Source organism: Carcharhinus amblyrhynchos, chromosome 1 (assembly GCF_965287045.1).
Source record: "Carcharhinus amblyrhynchos chromosome 1, sCarAmb.v2.hapA, whole genome shotgun sequence".
NCBI classification, from domain to species: domain Eukaryota; kingdom Metazoa; phylum Chordata; class Chondrichthyes; order Carcharhiniformes; family Carcharhinidae; genus Carcharhinus; species Carcharhinus amblyrhynchos.
Window position 1 is genome coordinate 22,240,931 of NC_137324.1, and position 20,941 is coordinate 22,261,871.

The 20,941-nt window shown below is 44.5% G+C and overlaps 2 protein-coding genes across 2 annotated transcripts; one reads left to right on the forward strand and one right to left on the reverse strand.

Moving 5' to 3' along the window:
- The first annotated feature begins 1,199 nt into the window (after positions 1–1,199).
- On the forward strand, positions 1,200–7,524 carry gnrh2 (gonadotropin-releasing hormone 2). The gene is made up of 3 exons (XM_080197238.1): positions 1,200–1,337; positions 4,775–4,858; positions 7,216–7,524. The coding sequence occupies exons 1-3, from the start codon at positions 1,200–1,202 to the stop codon at positions 7,252–7,254; spliced, it is 261 nt and encodes an 86-aa protein (XP_080053364.1). The 3' UTR covers positions 7,255–7,524.
- Positions 7,525–7,827: 303 nt separating this feature from the next.
- LOC145349022 (mesotocin-neurophysin MT-like) lies at positions 7,828–14,886 on the reverse strand. The gene is made up of 3 exons (XM_080197253.1): positions 14,767–14,886; positions 13,328–13,532; positions 7,828–7,883 (listed from the first exon to the last, which is right to left on the reverse strand). Exons 1-3 carry the CDS (start codon positions 14,884–14,886, stop codon positions 7,828–7,830), a joined length of 381 nt encoding a protein of 126 aa, XP_080053379.1.
- Between the last annotated feature and the right edge of the window lie 6,055 nt (positions 14,887–20,941).

The following is a 20,941-nucleotide window of genomic DNA, read 5'->3' on the forward strand; positions in this document are numbered from 1 at the left end:
AAGGAAGGTCATTAATGAAGCAGCTGAAAATTATTGGGCCTCGGACACTATCCTGAGGGACTCCTGCAGAGATATCCTGGAGCTGAGATGTTAGAACTCCAATAGCCACAGCCATCTTCCTTTATGCCAGATGTGACTCCAACCCCCAATACCCATTGACTCCAGATTTGCTCAGGCTCCTTGATGCCACACTCTGGCCAATGCTGTCTGGATATAAAGGGCAGTCACTCTCACCTCACCTCTGGAATTCAGTTCCATGTTTGAACCAAGGCTGTAATGAAGTCAAGAACTGAGTGACCCTGGTGGAACCCAAGCTGTGTCAGTGAGCAGGTTATTATTAAGTTACTCAAGTTCTTGAGTTATAGCACTGTTGATAACTCCTTGTATCATTTACTGATGATCAAAAATAGTTCTGATGGGATGGCAATTGACCACATTGGATTTGTCCTGCTTTTAGTGTACAGGATATATCTGGGCAATTTTCCACATTGTTGGGTAGATGCCGGTGTTGTCACTGTACTGGAAGAGCTTGGCTAGGGGAGTGGCAGGTTCTGGAGCACAAGTCTTCAGTACAATTACTGGAATGTTATCAGGGCCCGTTGCCTTTGCTGTACCCAGTACCTCCAACCGTTTCTTGATATCACAGGGAGTGAATCGAACTGGCTGCAGACTGAGATGCTGGGGACTACTGAAGGAGGCCGAGATGGACCATCCACTCGGCACTTCTGGATGAAGATCTTTGTGAATGCTTCAGCCTTATCTTTGCACTGATGTTCTGTGCTCCTCCATCATTGAGGATGGGGATATTTGTGAAGCCATGTTCTATGTTCTATATCCTCCAGTGAGTTTGTGCTCAAACATTTGAGGAAGAAGGTACAGGCTAACAATTTGGTTAATAATATTTTTTTACCCAGTGGTTAAAGTTTGGAACTTGCTGCCTGATTGGGTGGTGGATATAGTTTCAAAACCAGCCTTCGAAAGAGAATTAGAGTCACGGGGGAGGTAATGGGATGGGACTAACAGGAGTACTCTCTGAAAGAGCCAGCAGACTCAATGGGCCAAATGGCCAGCTTCAGTCATTTTGTTTGAATTGTCAGCGCAGTCAAAAATATTTTCAATAACTTGCCACTTGTACTGACCGTCTCGTCTTTTTACCAGTTCCATAACTCGGACACCGGAAGGACTTCCACAGCAACGCAATGGCTTCCCAGAGAAGCGTCCTCCTCCTGGTATTTCTGCTACTGATTGTGAATGCTCAGCTTTCCAGAGCACAACACTGGTCTCATGGTTGGTATCCAGGAGGGAAAAGGGAACTGAGTCTGTCCCAAACTCCCAAGGTGAGTCCTAAAGACTTCCCATTTCTCAAACTTTGTACAATCTCAACTCCTTCTTGCGACCACGCCAATCAAGAAATAAATGATTCAGTATCAATATTGATTAAAATATGTCATCTAATTTATATGCTTAAGAGATCTTCACTTTAAGACAGTTGAAAATCTGAAATAGGGAGACAAAATGCTGCGAATACTCAGCCAGACTGGCAGCATCTGTAGTGAGAGAAACAGAATTAACATTTCAGGTCAATGAGCTTCCAGTTTTAGATGTACTGGTGGGTTATAAATGGGTACAGTGTTAGTGAAGGGGGTGGGGATAGAACAAAAGGAGAGGTTTGTGATATGGTGGAAAGAAGTGTTAGTGTGTAACCGGCGACAAACCGATGTAATGTGACCAATGGGAATAAAATGTAAGGGTCAGCTGACCCAGTAAACCATGGAACCAATTACAGAGTGGTATAATAGTCAGCTGACCAGCTGATCCACTATAAATAAGGAACTATGGAGCATCATGGGAAGCTTGGAGTGGTGAGGCCCCCAAGTTTGGAGGAATGATGTTCCTTTATTAAACCTTTTCTTTGATTTATAAGTTGGAGCAAGCTTTGTTGTATTTTCGTATCTGCAATTTTGAAGAGTTCCTTCTGAGGAAACGAGAAGGGCTGATGCATTCGTGGGAAGGGTGATGGTGAAAGGAGGGAGATTATGGGACACAAAGAGAAAAGCAAAAGATGCGGGTCTCAAGAGTTTGGAAAGGACAACTGAAGATTTAGCACTGTTCATAAAAATGAGAGTGGGCAGCATGGTGGTACAGTGGTTGGCACTGCTGCCTCACAGAGACCCGGGTTTGATTCCTGGCTTGGGTGACTGTCCATGTGGAATTTGCATGTTCTCCCTGTGTCTGCGTGGGTTTCCTCTGGGTGCTCCGCTTTCCTCCCATAGTCTGAAAGATGTGCTGGTTAGGTGCATTGGCCATGCTAATTCTCCCTCAGTGTACCTGAATAGGCGCTAGAGTATGGTGACTAGAGCATTTTGACAGTAACTTCATTACAAACATGACAGCACAGTGCTGTTAATGTAGGAACGTCCAAGAATTTGACCAAATAGCAATGACAAACTGCTAGTTCAAGGCAGTCTGGTGGGAAAAGAGAGGTGATATTTCCCAGGAGGGTGGTACACTTACCCCCTTGGTGCTCCAAGCCAGTGGAAGTCGTGAATTTGGGATGTGATGCTGAAGTTGTTTGGCTCTACACCATGGGGGAAATGTTAACCTAATAGTAATGTCACTGGGCTCCTAATCCAGAGGCTCCAGGCCCAATGCTCTGGGTTCAGATCCCACCTTGGCAACTGATGGAATTTAAGTTCAATTAATAAATCCAGAATATAAAGTTAGTCTCATTAATGGCGAGCATAAACTATCATCAATTGCTGTCAGCAGAATCAATATGGTTTTACGAAAGGAAAATCATGCTTGACAAATCTACTGGAGTTCTTTGAGGCTGTAACTATTAGTGTTGATGAGGAGGAGCAAGTGCAAATAGTTTATTTGGACTTTCAGAAGGCTTTCGACAATGCCCCACGTAAGAAATAAGTGTGTAAAATTAAAGCGTGCGAGATTGGGAGGTAGTCCGTTGAATTGGACAGGAAATTAGGTGGGAGACAGGAAACAAAGAGTGGGAACGAATGGGTCATTTTCCAAATGGCAGGCAGTGGCCAGAGGGTATGCAGGATCAGTGCTGGGACCCCGTTATTCACTATCTATATTAATGATTTTTATGAGGGAACTAAATGTAATATCTTTAAATTTGCAGATGCACTAAGTCTGGTGGGAGGCTGAATTATGAGGATACAGAGATCCTTCAGTGTGATTGGACAGGCTGGGTGTGTGGGCATCTGCATGGCAGATGCAGAATAATGTGGATAAGTCTGAGGTTATCCACTTTGGTAGCAATAATAGAGAGAGATTATTATTTGAATGACAGATAAGCATTGCCATTATCCCATTGAATCTACATTTTACACCCTTCCAAGAGCAAACTGAAAGGTTGGCTCTCAGGGTGAAACTGGCTCCATAGGCAGGCCAGAAAGCTGGGACAACCTTGCCTCAGCAGTTTGGGTGAGACCCAGCTGGATTGTATGCCTATCCAATAGTTAATTAGCTCCCCTCAGGACTCTTCCTCTTGAGAACCCACCTCTAAGAGCTGCCGGCCAATGGGAGGACTGGAAGCTCAGCAATTTCAACAGCCTCTCCAAGGGTTGTTGCCACAGTTGGGGCTCCATCCAGCTGGGTACCAGCCTTGCTGCAAGTAAGTGTATTTGAGGGTCTTGGGGCCAGTCAGGGTGGCCCCAAAAGTGGGTTGGCGGTTGGTGAGGACAGGGGTTTGTGGTCACAGAGTCAGCCGTTGTTGTTGAGAGGCTCCTCTCCAAGCCAGGTCTCACCAGGCGGTCTACCCATGGGTTGGACTGCTCACCTGCCAGCAGTAGCAGGAATAGGCCGTTAACTGGCCACTTGAGTGGCGCATTTGACATCTGGGAGAGCGGGCCACCTTCCAGTTTCTCTCATATTGACAAGATGCTATGGCAGCTGGAAGGCATTGCCACACCACACTCACCTGCCCTCACTCCCGATGTTTCAGCACTCAATTACCACCACCACCACCACCCCCACCCCCGCCCCCCCGCAATTCCACTTCTGCAGGCATCAAGTATCAGGGCTGACCCAGGGTAGCTAATGAACTACTCAATAGGCCTAAAATCCAGCCAGGCCACTCCCAGAACTGCTGAGACAAGGCTGAGAGAGTGCGGCGAAGGTTTACCAGGCTGATTCCAGGGACGGCGAGACTGATGTATGAGGAGAGATTGACTAGGTTCGGACTATTTTCACTGGAGATCAGACAAATGACGGGGAATCTCATAGAGACTTATAAAATTCTAACAGGACTAGACAGGACAGATGCAGGGAGGATGTCCCCAGTGGTGGGGGAGTCCAGAACCAGGGGTCACACTCTGAGGATTTAGAGTAGACCATTTAGGACGGAGATGAGGAGATATTTCTTCACCCAAAGAGTGGTGAGCCTGAAGAATTCATTACCTCAGGAAGTAGTTGATACCAAAACACAATGTATTCAAGAGGCAGCTGGATATAGCACTTGGGGCAAATGGGATCAAAGGTTAGGGGGAGAAAGCAGGATTAGATTATTGATGAATAGTGGAGCAGGCTCGAAGGGCCAAATGGCCTCCTCCTGCTCCTATCTTCTACGTTTCTATGCCCCAGTTTTCTGGCCTGTCACTGGGACCAGAACTTCCATTCTTTTGTACTCCAGTCCCCTCAAGGTAAAGAAACAAGAGATAATTCCTTACTGTAAAACATGATGAGGGGAGGGGACAATTAAACAAAATGGTCATTGGAAAAGTCCAGTTGAATATTTCTTGTTATTTCCCAGGTTTCAGAAGAAGTTAAGTTATGTCGAGGGGAGGATTGCTTATTCCTGAGGCCTCCACGTAAGGATGTGATAAGGAGCATTGTGGTAATTAAAACATTCTTAATGCTTGAGGAAATGCAAATAGTGACTTGCAAAAAGAAAACTCCTTTAGAAACTATATAAAAATTTCAAAATGTGTTTTGCTCATCAGAGAAAGCATTGCAGAGAAACCCGCATTCATCTTGTGTTTATATAGCACAACCCCACAGTCAGAAAGGTTTACAGCATGGAAACAGGCCCTTTGGCCCAACTTGTCCAAGTTGTCTTTTTTTTTAACCCCCTAAGCTAATCCCAGTTGCCTGCGTTTGGCTCATATCCCTCTATATCCATCTTTTCCATGTCACTGTCTAAACGTTTTTTAAAAGACAAAATTGTACCCGCCTCTACAACTACCTCTGGCAGCTTGTTCCAGACACCCACCATCCTCTGTGTGAAGAAATTGCCCCTCTGGACCCTTTTGTATCTCTCCCCTCTCACCTTAAACCTATGCCCTCTAGTTTTAGACTCCCCTACCTTTGGAAAAGATATTGACTATCTGGCTGATCTGTGCCCCTCATTATTTTATAGACCTCTATAAGATCATCCCTCAGCCTCCCACACTCCAGAGAAAAAAGTCCCAGTCTATCCAGCATCTCCTTATAAGTCAAACTATCAGGTTCCAGTAGCATCCTCGTAAATCTCTTCTGCATCTTTCTAGCTTAATAATATCCTTTCTATAATGGGGTGACCAGGACTGTACACAGTACTCTAAGTATGGCCTTACAATGTCTTGTACAACTTCAACCAGACGCCCCAACTCCTGTATTCAATGTTCTGACCAATGAAACCAAACACACTGAATGCCTTCTTCACCACCCTGTCCACCTGTGACTCCACTTTCAAGGAGCTATGATCATGTACCCCTAGATCTCTTTATCTGTAACTCTCCCCAACGCCCTACAATTAACTGAGTAAGTCCTGCCCTGGTTCAATGTACCACCTCGCACTTATCTAAACTAAACTGCATCTGCCATTCTCCAGCCCACTGGCCCAATTAATCAAGATCCAGTTGCAATCAGAGATAATTTTCTTCACTGTCCACTACGCCACCAAACTTGGTGTCATCTGCGAGAGTCTTTACAGAGTTGTGTTGACACATTTTGTAGATGTGGAAATTAAGAACCCTGAATCATCGTTTTAGTTGTGTTTTGTTATTCAAGGAATAGAAAGGACTGTGCTTATGTGGAAAGACTAAAAGAATTGGGATTCTTCGCCTCAGAACAGTGAAGACTAAATAGAGATTTAATACACATGTTTAAAATGACAAGGGTTTTTGACAAAGTAAATACAGGAAAAACCGTATGGCATTCAAAATGATGATCAGAGGGCGCAGGATGAAGATAATTGGCAAAGAACCATAGAGAAAATATTGTAATTGCAATGAACGATGGTGGAGCAAGCTTGAAGAGCCAAATGGCCTACTCCTGTTCCTATTTTCTGGCCCAGTTCTCCGACCTTGCCTGCAGCTGGGATTTTCCAGTTCCGCTGCAGTGAAACAGAGATTGGGCTAAGCGCCAAATTCTCCGTTCTCACTGCAGCGGTAGTGGGGCATGTTAGACCGGAGACATCCAGCCTCTATGACCTGAGGTGCACTGCCTGAATGGTGGTGGAAGCAGATTCGATAGTAACTTTTAAAAAAGAATTGATAAATACTTGAAAATTGGAAAAAGGGTGCACACATTGGCACAGATCACATCATTTCCTGTTATACCTTGCCATTTGGTGATTACACAGTTAGTCAAAGGTTAGGTGCATTGACCATATTAAATTCTCCCTCAGTGTACCTGAACAGGTGCCAGAGTGTGGCGGCTAAGTTTTTCAAAGTGTGTTTCTAGTATTCATGTGATTCTAGTCCTAAAGGTTACGTCTAAAAGAAGAATAGTTATGGTATAGTACTGGGAAGGTGGGTGGGTTGGAATTATCTTTAAGGAGATTATTAATTATCTTTATATTTGAAATAAGTCTGAAGAATACCTGCACAGCGGCACTGTGGTTCGCACTGCTGCCTCATAGTGCCAGGGACCCAAGTTCAATTCTGGCCTCGGGTCAATGTCTGTGCGGAGTTTGCACATTGTCCCCATGTCAGTGTGGGTTTCCTCTGGATGCTCCGGTTTCCCCCCACGCTCCAAAGATGTGCAGGTTAGGTGGCTTGCCCATGCTAAACATGTGGGGTTACAGGGATGGGGTGGGCCTGGGTAAGATGCTCTTTTACAAAGTCAGTGCAGTCTTGATGGGCTGAATGGACTCCTTCTGCACTGCAGATATTCTACTTATGATTCTATCAGAGCTGGATAAATGTGACATTATCTTAACTGTATTTTTTTTTCTCCCCATTTACCTCCCTGGCTCTTTTGTAACATCAGATGGACATGTTGGTACAACAGATTCAGAAGAAGAAATGAAATCCACCTTCTTTTCCGATTGTCCCCGATGTAAATTGTAACCTGTGAAGCTGATGTGAATGAAAACATTTTCCCCAAAAATATGATGTTAAAATCTGCAAAATGTCTGTGTCCAATCTTCCAAGGTTCTTGCTCCTGTATCTGGCTTGAAAGTTACCATGTGGAGATGTCGGCTTCGGAAAGCTATCAACAGATTCCATGAGGCAGTTTGTGTGAAATAAGTTCGAACAGAGAGTTCTCATTCTGACATTTTAATTCCCACCTTGTGAAATAAAGGACTTTATTTTGCTACATATTAACACCAGCTCTCAAATGTCACTGCTTGAAAATGAGAAATACTCAAGAAAAAGGGGGTAAATGATTGGTGTGTTTTATTTTACTGTTAATGGTTATCCCACGTTTTGGCATTATTTCACGCTAAGCTTAAAGCATCTGTGTATGCCTGGAAATCTTTACAAGTTATCATTTCTAACTATTCTGCATTAAAAGATGCCTATATTCAATGGTTATGCACGTCGAGCTTCAGGTAACAATTCAGGCTCTCGGCTCTTCTGGTTCCTCCAAGCGCACGCATTAATCTGAAGCATAGATGGTCCTGATCTCACACGTGGGATCCATAGCACAGCTCTCTGAAACAGGGGAACACAGCAATGTTTGTCCGTATGCACTATCCACACCATTACATAGCACCTCCAATATCCATAACTAATGACATCTTTATAGAAGTGATTGAATTGATTTACTATGGTCGCACGTGTTGGGATACAGTGAGGAGTGTTGTTTCTTGCACTTCACACATACCATTCACTGACTACATAGGGGAGAAGGAAAGGAGAGGGTGCAGAATGTAATGTTGAAGTTACAGATAGGGTATAGAGAAAGATCAGCTTAATGTGAGGTAGGTCCATTCAAAAGGCTGACGGCAGCAGGGAAGAAGTTGTTTTTGAGTTGGCTGGTACGTGACCTCAGACTTTTATACCTTGAGTGTGCAAGACAGTTAGAATAAACTTGCTTCAAGTGAGAAAAAATAGATAAATAGGTTTATACAAATTGCTAAATCTGGGGGAAAAGAAATATTATTAAAATATTCCAATTCTAGTGTTAAATTCTTTGCTCCTTTTGCAGTGCAGAATGCTGTACGCTCATTGTCAAAGCTGAACATTTGATGGAAGAGTCTAGCTTGAGTTAAACGGTTTCTTTTACTCTGTCCATTGCTTTTTTTTTCATTCTTTCATGGAATCTAGGTGTCATTGGCTAAGCCAGCATTTGTTACCCATCCTAATTGCCCTTGAGAAGGTGGTAGTGGGCCAACTTCTCGAAATGCTGGATAGTAGCTGGATAGTACAACTTGAATAGACTATTACACCAATTCAGAATCAATGACATTGCTGTGGGTCTGGAGTCACAAGTAGGCCAGACCGGGTAAGGATGGTAAATTGCAGAGAAACATAGAAAATAGAAGTAGGAGTCAGCCATTCAGCCCTTCCAGCCTGCTCTGTCATTCACCTTGATCATGGCCAATCATCAAATTCAATATCCTGATCTTCCTTTCCCCCCATATCTCTTGATCCCTTTAGTCGCAAGAGTATATCTAATTACTTCTTGAAATGACAACGTTTTGGCCTCAATTACTTTCTGTGGAAGTGTATTCCATACATTTACTACCCTCTATGTGAAGAAATTTCTCCTCACCTCAGTTCTAAAAGGTTTACCCCTTATCCTCAAACTATGACCCTTATTTCTGGACTCCACCACCACTGTGAACGTCCTTTTACACTTACAACTTTTACAGATGCACCATAGAAAGCATTCTTTCTGGTTGTATCACAGCTTGGTATGGCTCCTGCTCTGCCCAAGACTGCAAGGAACTACAAAAGGTCGTGAATGTAGCCAATCCATAATGCAAATCAATCTCCCATCCATTGACTCTGTCTATACTTCCCACTGCCTTAGCAAAGCAACCAGCATAATTAAGGACCCCACCCACCCTGAACATTCTCTCTTCCACCTACTTCCTTCGGGAAAAAGATACAAAAGTCTGAGGTCATGTACCAACCGATTCAAGAACAGCTTCTTCCCTGCTGCTATAAGACTTTCGAATGGACTTATCTTGCAATAAGTTGATCTTTCTCTACACCCTAGCTATGACTGTAACACTATATTCTGCACTCTCTCATTTCCTTCTCTATGAACGGTGTGCTTTGTCTGTATAGCGCACAAGAAACAATGTTTTTCACTGTATTAACATACGTGACAATAATAAATCAAATCAAAATCAAATCTTTCTGAATCTCCCCTGTCTAAACCTATTATTGAACCAATTGGGTTTTTACAACAATCAATGACAGTTTAATGGTCATCCTCACTGGGATTTGCTTCCATTTCCAGATTTTATTCATTTATTTAATTTAAATGTCACCAGTTGCTGTAATGGGTCCTGAACCTGTGTGCCCAGAGAATGCACGAGCCTCGGATTCTGGTTTAGTAGCCTAGTGGTATTAACACTGCAAAACCACTGGAGTTTAGAAGAGTGAGGGAAATCTCATAGAAACTTAACATAGAACATAGAACATAGAACATTACAGCGCAGAACAGGCCCTTCGGCCCACGATGTTGCGCCGACCAGTTAAAAAAAAACAACAACAATGACCCACTAACCTAAACCAATCCCTTTTCGTCCATAAACCTGTCCACAGACCTCTTAAACGCCCCCAAACTAGGCGCATTTACAACTGCAGCAGGCAGGGCATTCCAATCCCCCACCACCCTCTGGGTAAAGAACCTACCCCTGACATCTGTCCTATAACTACCCCCCCTTAGTTTAAAGCCATGCCCCCTCGTGCTAGATTTTTCCATCAGAGGAAAAAGGCTATCACTATCCACCCTATCTAAACCTCTAATCATCTTATATGTTTCAATAAGATCCCCTCTTAGCCGCCTTCTTTCCAGCGAAAACAACCCCAAATCCCTCAGCTTCTCCTCATAGGATCTCCCCTCCATACCAGGCAACATCCTGGTAAACCTCCTCTGCACCCTCTCCAAAGCCTCCACATCCTTCCTGTAATGTGGGGACCAGAACTGCACACAATACTCCAAGTGCGGCCGCACCAGAGTTGTGTACAGTTGCAACATAACGCTACGACTCCTAAATTCAATCCCCCTACCAATAAACGCCAAGACACTGTATGCCTTCTTAACAACCTTATCTACTTGATTCCCAACTTTCAGGGATCTATGTACACATACACCTAGATCCCTCTGCTCCTCCACACTATTCAAAGTCTTCCCGTTAGCCCTATACTCAACACATCTGTTATTCCTACCAAAGTGAATTACCTCACATTTCTCTGCATTAAACTCCATCCGCCACCTCTCGGCCCAGCTCTGCAACCTGTCTAAGTCTTCCTGCAAACTATGACACCCTTCCTCACTATCTACCACACCTCCGACTTTGGTGTCATCAGCAAATTTACTGATCCACCCAACTATACCCTCATCCAGATCATTAATAAAAATCACAAACAGCAGTGGCCCCAACACAGATCCCTGAGGCACACCACTTGTAACCGAACTCCATGATGAATATTTACCGTCAACCACTACCCTCTGTCTCCTATCCACTAGCCAATTCCTAATCCAGTTCCCTAGATCACCCCCAATCCCATACATCTGCATTTTGTGCAGAAGCCTACCATGGTGAACCTTATCAAACGCCTTACTAAAATCCATATACACCACGTCCACTGCCTTACCCCCATCCACCTCTTTAGTCACTTTCTCAAAAAACTCAATAAGGTTAGTAAGGCACGACCTACCCGCCACAAAACCATGCTGACTATCTCCAATCAACTCATTACTCTCCAAATAACTATAAATCCTATCCCTAATAATTTTTTCCAAAACCTTGCCCACAACAGAAGTGAGACTCACCGGTCTACAATTCCCGGGGAATTTGTCAAATTCTAATGGGATTAGACAGAGTAGATTCAGAAAGAATGTTCCCAATGGTGCAGGAGTCCAGAACTAGGGATCAGAAGGGGTAAACCTTTTAGAACTGAGGTGAGGAGAAATTTCTTCACCCAGAGAATGGTGAATGTGTGGAATTCACTACCACAGAAAGCAGTTGAGGCCAAAACATTGTGTGATTTCAAGTAGAAATTAGATAGAGCTCATGGGGCTAAAGGGGTCAAGGGATATGAGGGGAAGGGGGGATCAGAGTATTGAATTTGATGATCATAATGAATGGAGCAGCAGGCTCGAAGGGGCGAATGGCTGATTTCTATGTGTCTCCCAATGATGCCATTTTCCCTTATAAGCTGGATTAGGGTGGCCTTTCCATGTTGAGTATCCTTGTGGCTCTCTCTGTGATACTTCCAATTTTATGCGATATATGAGCTTAATCCTGCCCTGTATTACGCCCATGAAGACCAGAGGCTTGCTTGAAACTCACGGGGCTGGACTTTCTGCCACGCTCGCCCCAAGGCCAGAAATTCCCATCTGAGGTCAGTCAACGTGCTTTTGCACGGTCCACCAAATTTTCTGTCCCATCCGCTGTGATTCCCGTGGCGGACAGACTGGGAAAATTCCACCTGGGATGAACCCCTTGCCCTATCAGCTTAGTTGGGTTTTGGATCAGGGAAGTGGCGGGGGGGGGGGGGTGGGGGGAGTCTCATTTCCCATTCTCCGCACCATCAAGTCATTGTGATCTAACCAGGAACATGAGGGAGCAGGCGGGAAAGTGGAACTGATCCACTTCAGATCAGCCATGATCTTATTGAATGGCAGGGCAGGCTCGAAGGGCTAGATGGCCTACTCCTGCTCTTATTTCTTACGTTCTTATGTTCTTATGATGGTGTGTTCAGCTCCCCCTGCCAGGAGCACCTTTTGGGAAATCGCAGATACAAAAATGATAGAGAGGAATGAGCTCCCAAAATTCTATGTATGCATTCCTAGCAGGCATTTCACATGGGACTTCTATTAATTAATCTTTACTTTTGAACCTTCACTGAATGCAGAAATCTTGGCCGGAATTCTCCCGTCCCACCCACAATGGGAATGATAGTGGGTGGGGGCGGAGGGGGTGCGGACGCGGGGGGATGGACTATGCAAAGGTCCATTGTCCTCAGCTGGGATTCTTTGGTTTTGAGGTGAGTCTGGTCAGAGAATCCCGCCCCTTGTTGTTTTTCAGTGTGGATTATCAGTGCCAGGTGGGATGGTGTGAACTGCACTTTGTTTTAAAGCTGCCCTGTCATCTGAAACGTGCGGAAAACATCTTTCTGACTGAAGTCATATGAATGGAAACTAATTCTGATTTTAGCCAATTTAAAACCAAGATGAGGAGAAATTATTTCTCTCAAAGGGTGGTGATTCTGTAGAATCCACGATGAGTAAATTTAAGGAGGAGATAAGCAGATTTTTTCAGTAGTAGTGGGTTGAAGGGTTATGGATGAGGGACAGGAAAGTGGAGTTGAGGCTTAGATCACATCAGCCATGATCGTATTAAATGGCAGAGCAGGTGTGAGGGGCTCAGTTGTCCACTCTCGCTCTCAATTCTTATGTTATTTGATGGAAAAAAAGTATAAATGCAACATGCCAGTTTTGCAGGAATCCCCTACAAAACCCACTCCACCCCCACCTCCAGTACGGCACGGTGGCACAGTGGTTCGCACTGCTGCCTCACAGTGCTAGGGACCTGGGTTCGATTCCCAACTTGGGTCACTGTTTGTGTGGAGTTTGCACGTTGTCAGCGTGGGTTTCCCCAGGTGCTCCAGTTTCCTCCAAAAGACGTGCTGGTTAGGTGCATTGGCCATGCTAAATTCTCCCTCAATGTACCCGAAAAGGTGCTGGAGTGTGGCAATTAGGGGATTTTCACAGTAACTTCATTGCAGTGTTAATATAAGCCTACTTGTGACACTAATAAATAAACTTAAAACCTCCCACTATCCAACCCTGACTACCCCCTCTTGCACACACACACACACACACACACACACACCCACACCAGTCATACTTCCTGGTGTGAACTAAGGCCCTTTTTTTTGAGTGAATTGGTACTGATGAGCCAGTTACTCACGCTCATTACAGCAGATTCCTGATGAGGCACATTTCCCACCATTTCTCCCACAGGCTCTGCCAGTGGGTTCACACGGAGACAGGAGGTAGTCTTCCTTCTGGCACGTCAGTGTCTCGGAGGTCCCGATGTGGCAACCGATATCCTCCCCGCAGCAAATGCTGGCTCCAAAGCAATGGCCTCTGTTGCCAGGGCCACATGGCATACACTGGGAAAAGCATGGGGAAGTGGTTAGGCCGCTGTTATCAGAGCTTCAATTCCAGGGGAGAATCTCCAGAGATTTTCACACTTCGCTCTTTGAAGGAAAATTCTAACACTTTTTGTCTGAAGGGTAAACATACACTTCCAAGCTGTTCCCAGCTTAATGTGATATACTCACTGCAGGAGCACCACAGCAGCAGATTTATACACAGCAATTTCCCACAAAACAGCAATGAGAGAAATGATTAATCATCTGCTTTGATCTTGTCATTGTCAGCTGTCCCTCGCGATTCCATCGAATAGAATCCCAACAGTGCAGAAGGGGGCCATTCAGCCCATCGAGTCTGTACCGACAACAATCCTACCCAGGACCTTATTCCTGTAACCTCACACATTTACCCTGTTAAACTCCTGACACTAGGGTCAATTAACCCTGGTCAAACAGCCTAACCCGCACATCTTTGGACTGTGGGAGGAAACCGGAGCGCCCGGAGGAAACCGGAGCGCCCGGAGGAAACCGGAGCGCCCGGAGGAAACACACAGGGAGAATGTGCAAACACCACACAGTGACCCAAGGCTGGAATTGAACCCAAGCCCCTGGCACTGTGAGGCAGCAATGCCAACCACTGAACCACCGTGCCATGAGAGTGCCCGTCCCTAGGTTGGCATTAGAACCTGCTCCTGGCTGGCCAGGTTTGCCCTGAACAAGTACAGGCGGTGGATTACTAACCCCGAAATTAATTTCCAGCTCACTCTGGCCACTCTGCCAGAACATCACAGGAATGCTAAAAACAAAGATTTATTTTTGAATCCTCCTGTCTGTTTGTTATATAAAAAAAAATCGGAGAGGGGCGAAGAAGCTGTCTAATTGGTCGAAGCAGTTGAAAGCCAGAGATAATTGCTGGAATTTAACTGGCCCGTCCGACACGGGCATCGGTATGGGTGAGGGGTGGACCATAGGAAGGCCTGATGACCTTGGGCAGGATGTAACAGTTTTGGGATGAGCGAGGCCCTAATGATAAAACTTCCTGAGATATGTCCAACCAGGGATGGCAAACCTCAAGGCAGCCTCTGGACTCTGTTCAACAATTGCACAGGAGCGACATAACGATATAAAGCAGCCGCAGGAAGATGAAAGTCACACTGCCATCTTCAAATATAAATTGTACTTCTCAGATATTAATATGATCGCTCAATGGAATGATGAGCTAGACAGAAAGACACAGAATGCTGCCCCTTACCTGTCTGATCTCCCTGCTCATGATGGACCTTTTGCCACCTATGGGGCAGTTGTTAATGTAACAAGCTGCGGAGAGAGAGACGAGGCAGAGGAGGTAAACGGCGAGGCAGGCAGACTGCATGACGTCCGACCAGTGAATCCGGGCCCAGCAAAACTTGCAAACTGCGCTGAGAAGCCACAAACCCTCATCCCTATTTATACCCTCGAACAGACATTCAGAGTAAGGAGGTGGAATCACTTTGCTAATTTAGCGCAGGCTGAATACATTTTCTAAACTATTGTAATGAGCAGAAATGCGGTGCCACTCACGATTTACCCGAGGTCACTCCATAACCTCGATGAATGCTTTATTTTTGTAATTAGCAACGAAAGGGAATTAATCTGTTTCACGTCAATGAGAGCAATATGTCTGAATCTGAATATCATTTTCCAATTAAACGTTACTTCCTTTGGACCTGACGCAGGAAGGTCATATTTTCTGCTACCCCTTTGGAAGAACCATGTGCTACGGAGAAACATTTCCAAGGGTACAACATGGTCTGATAACCATTCACGTCACATCGTAGATTCATCAACGTGGCCCAAACTCAACAGGGAATCAGGAGGCATCTAAATTGTGTCTTTGTGCCCCCCACACAGTCTTCAAAACGATGAGATCAGCCTGATTTTAACATGATGGCCAAGCCCAGCACTGTGAGTGTTATAGTGCAGGAAATTGTGCAGAACTAAGTTTCTGTAGCAGTTTAAAGGAAGTAGGCGAACACCTGGACAGGTGCCAGACTATGGCCACAAAGGGATTTTCACAGTAACTGAATTGCAGTGTTAATGTAAGCCTTATTTGTGACTAATAAGTAATCTTTACTTTTACTTTTTATTTCTTGTGAGTCTTTGAGACTCTTCCATAGTGAGCGGCGGAGGTAGGGTCGTTGACTATTTTCAAGGCAGAGGCAGATAGATTCTTGACTAACAAGGTAGTCAAAATATATCGGAATTCGATGGGCATGTGGAGCTGAGGTCACAATCGTATTATTAAATAGTACAGCAGGCTTGTATGGGCTGAATGGCCTATTTCTGCCCCTAATTCAAATATTTGTAAGTCTTTTAAAAATTCTTTCATGGGACGTGGCTGCCTGGGTCAACATTTATTCCTTATTGCCCTTGAGCGAGGGTTTAAAAGTCAACCACAATGTTGGGATCTGGAGTCACATCTCAGCCAGACCAGGTAAGGATGGCAGATTTCCCTCCCTAAAGGACATTAGCGAACCAGATGGGTTTTTCCAACAGTCGTTTCATGGTCATCAGTAGATTTGTAATTCTAGATATCTTTTATTGAGTTTAAATTCCATCATTTGCTGTGGCTGGATTCAAACCAGGGTCCCCAAAACATTACCCTGGGTCTTTGGATTACTAGTCTAGTGACACTACCATTATGCCACAAGCTCCCCTGCCTGTAACATGGGAAATCAGTGCAGGATTACAATTGCGTACAATTCTGGTTGCCGCACTACCGGAAGGATGTTGATGCATTGGAAAGGGTCCAGAAGAGATTTACCAGGATGTTGCCTAGTTTGGAGGATAGAGACTATGAAGAAAGGTTGAACAAACTTGGATTGTTTTCATTGGAGTGTTGGAGGATGAGGTGCGGGGTTCGGGGGGGGGGGTGGGGGAACCTGATAAAAGTTTACAAGATTATGACAGGCTTGGATAGAATGGATAGTCAAAGTCTTTTTGCCAGAGTCGAAGGGTCAATTACTTGGGGGGCATAGGTTGAAAATGAGAGGGGGAAAGTCTAAAAGAGATATAAGGGGCAAGTTTTCCACATAGAGGATGGTGAGTGCCTGGAACGCGCTGCCGGAGGAGGTAGTAGAAGCAGATTCTATAATAACGTTCAGGAGGCATCTGGATAGATACGTGAATAGGCAGGGAATAAGGGACATGGACCATGTAGAGGCAAGAAAACATTAAATTAGAGAGACATCTGTGTTGGCATAGCTGGGCCAAAGATCCTGTTCCTATGTGTACTGTTCTTTGTTCTTTGAGAAGGCTTTTGGTCCCTTCAATCCTATCCTACCATTCAGTACGATCATAGCTCACCTGGACCTTGGCCCCAACCCCACTTTCCTGCCTTTTCCCCATAACCTGGAATTCTTCCACAGCTCAGGATTCTCTTTAAATCAGTCTTGAATATACTCAATGAACCAGCTTCAACTGCTTACTGAGGAAGAGAATTCCAAAGACTAATGACCCTCTAAGAGAAGGGGCTCTTCCTCATCTCCTGAAATGTGAGACTCTTCATTCTGAAACTGTGCTCCTTGATTCAAGATTGCCCACAAAGAGAAACATCCTCTCAGCGTCTACCCCTCCTCAGAACCTTGCACATTTCAATAAGATCATCTCTCATTCTTCTAAACTTCAAAGAGTACGGGCCCAACCTGCTCAATCTTACCTGCTAAGGAAATCTCTTCACCCCAGGAATCAACCCAGTCCAAACCACCTCCCTATCCCTCCATAAATATCCCGACACCCCTCTTTAAATAAGGAGAGTAAGTTAAATATAGGTGTGATCTCACCTACATTTATCCACCTCCACTTTGAATACTTTTAATGATCCAGCCTCCATTAGTCTTTAGGACCGAGAATTCCTTAGGTTCATCACCCTCCGAGAGAAGAAATTTCTACACAGCTCAGTTTTAAGTGGCCAGTCCTTTATCTTGTAGCTAAGTTCCCTTGTTCAAGACTCTCCCAGTGGTGAAAACATCTCACCATCCACCCTGATTGTGTTAGGGGTTTCTGAACATCCCACTGAATGGTTATCCATTTCAGTCGGAAAAATAGAAAGGAAAATTATTATCTAAATGGAGGGATACTTCAGGGCGCTTCAGTGCAGAGGGATCTGAGTGATCTAGTGCATTAGTTGCAGAGAATTGGTATGTAAGTTCAGCGGCTAATAAGGAAAGCAAATGGAATTTGGCATTCATACTTAAAGGAATAGAGTATAAAAGTAAGGTGGAGTTACCGCAACTATACAAGGCATTGGTGAGGCCGCACCTGGAGTACTGTTTACAGTTTTGGATTCCTTATTTGAGAAAGGATATAGGCAGTTCTAGGGTGGTTCACTAGATTGATTCCAGAGATGAGAGGTTTGTCTTATGAAGAGAGACAGATAGTTTAGGCCTATACTCTCCAGAGTGCAGAAGAATGAGAGGAGATCTAATTGAGATGTATAAGTTTAGTTTATTTTACCAGTGTCACAAGTAGGCTTGCATTAACACTGCAATGAAGTTACTGCGAAAATCCCCTAGTTGCCACACTCCGATGATGAAAGGTATTGCCAAATTAGACACTGAGTGGATGCTTTCTCTTGTGGGCAACAAAATGTCATAGTTTTCGGATAAGTAGTAGCAAGTTTTATCCTTTTTCTCGCACCATTCACCCCACCCTGTTCATTGTCCCTGATGTATTCACTTTATGCAGAATATTGAAATGATTATCGCATTACAATTCTCTCCAACCTCTCCTCCTTACTTTAACTATCCATTTATGTACTTGCTCACCTTGAGCTGGCAGTCATTAGCATTTCCCACTTATTACTTTGCAGCCATTATCATGACTAATTTCTACATAAACAGTGGCAGATTGTCAAAGGATTCTTCCGTTTCAGTGCTAACTCTCAGCTTTCACAGCCTGGCTTGGGTCTGATGTTTAGCATCGAGCTGAATCAAGGTGCTCCTCCAGTCTCCAGAGGTCAGCTTCACTGCCTTTCTCAACCTAAACTGGCGCAATTCCAGTTTTCAGATGCTACTTCCTGCCAATATGGCTCACAAGCAGAGGTTAAGCAGGAGAGGCGCTGGCCTAGTGGTATTATTGCTAGACTATTAATCCAGAAACTCGGCTAATGTTCTGGAGACCTGGGTTCAAATCCTGCCATGCAGGTGGTGGAATTTGATTAAAAAATATCAAATTAAGAATATACTGTTGACCATGAAACAATTGTCAGAAAAACCCATTTGATTCCCTAATGTCCTTTAGGGAAGGAAATCTGCCATCCTTACTTGGTTTGGCCTACACGTGACTCCAGAGCCAAAGCAATGTGGTTGACTCTTAACTGCTCTCTGAAATAGCCTAGCAAGCCACTCAGTTCAAGGACAACTAGGGATGGACAATAAATGCTGGCCAGCCAGCCATGTCTCATGAATGAATTAAAAAAAAGTTAACTATTAAAATTATTTACTTGTGATGATCTGGAATGGATAGAGAGGTGGTAGGTGAGCTTTAACACAGAGAAGTGTGAAGTGATACAGTTAGGAAGAATAAAGAGAGGCAATATAAAATCATGGATATAATTTTACGAAGAGTACCTGGGGGTGTACAAATTGTGGAAGTTGGCAGCACAGATTGAGAAAATGGTCAATAAAACTTACGGGATCTTAAATTCTATAAATAGGGACATCAAATACAAAGCAAGGAAGTTATAATGAACATTTATAAAACACTGGTTTGGCTTCAGCTGGAGTATTATGCCTAATTCTGGGCACCAGACTCGAAGAAAGATGTAAAGGCTTTAGAGAGCATTCAGAAAGATTTACAAGAATGTTTCCAGGGATGAAAGACTTTGCTTACATGAACAGATTGGGGAAATTGGAACTGTTCTCTCAAGAGAAGAGATGGTTGAGAGGAGATTTGATCGAACTGTTCAAATTGACGATTGGGTTTGGAGAGAGAAGAGAGGGAGAAACAGGTCTAATGGCAGAAAAGGTTGAGAAACAGTAGACATTGATTTAAGATGGGTGACAAAAAAGTCAATTGTCTCATGAGGAAAAGCATCCTTGTGCTGTGAGTGGTGAGGGTCTGGAATGAACCACAACTCTGTCTGGTTTAAGATATTAATGGATAAAGATGAAGCCTGTCCTAAGGGGAGGGTGTTAAACTGGGGGAGGGCTAGATACAACCGGATTAGGCAGGATCTTAAAGATACGGACTGGGGTAAGATGTTTGATGGCAGGTCGACGCTGGGTATGTGGGAGTCTCTCAAGGGAAAACTAAAATCTTTGCAGGAAAGACATGTGCCGGTCAAGAGGAAGGATGGGAAGGGTAGGATTAGAGAGCCGTGGGTAACTAGGGATATTGAGGACCTGGTCAGGAGGAAGAGGGAGGCGTACATTAGATCTAGGCATTTGAGGACAGAGATAGCGTTAGAAGAATACAGAGAATGTAGGAGAGAACTTAAAAGGGGCATCAGAAAGGCAAAAAGGGGCCACGAAATGGCTTTGGCGGGTAGGATTAAGGAAAATCCTAAGGCATTTTACTCCTATGTTAGAAACAAAAGGATGGTTAGAGGGAAGATTGGTCCTCTCAGGGACAGAGGAGGGGAACTATGCTTGGAGCCTGGGGGAATGGGGGAGATCTTGAATGAATACTTTGCGTCGGTATTCACGCAGGAGAGGGGCCTGATGTCTGGTGCTGTGCTTGAGGAGTTTGAGGATCCGTTGAGGGAAATAGTCATCACGAGGGAAGAGGTGTTGGGACTTTTAGACAGTATAAAGACGGATAAATCTCCGGGGCCTGATGGCATCTATCCCAGGCTGCTAAGGGAGGTGAGGGATGAAATTGCTGGGCCTCTGACGCAAATCTTTGTCTCTTCTTTGGACACAGGTGAGGTCCCAGAGGATTGGCGGATTGCAAATGTAGTACCGTTGCTTAAAAAGGGTCAGAGGGATAACCCAGGGAATTATAGGCCGGTGAGCTTGACTTCAGTTATAGGCAAGCTAATGGAGAGGATCCTCAAGGATAGGATGTATGAACATCTGGAGCGCTGCAATCTGATCAGGAATACGCAGCATGGCTTCGTTACAGGGAGGTCGTGCCTTACGAATCTAGTGGAATTTTTTGAAGAGGTGACAAAAACGGTTGACGAAGGACAAGCCGTTGATGTTGTCTATATGGATTTCAGTAAGGCGTTTGACAAGGTCCCTCATGGTAGGCTGATAGAAAAGGTGAAGGCTCATGGGATACTAGGCCAGGTATGTAGATGGGTGGAGAACTGGCTTGGGAGGAGGAGACAGCGAGTAGTAGTGGAAGGCTCCTTTTCCAATTGGAGGTCTGTCACCAGTGGTGTGCCGCAGGGCTCGGTACTAGGACCTCTTCTATTTGTGGTATATATTAATGACTTGGAAGAG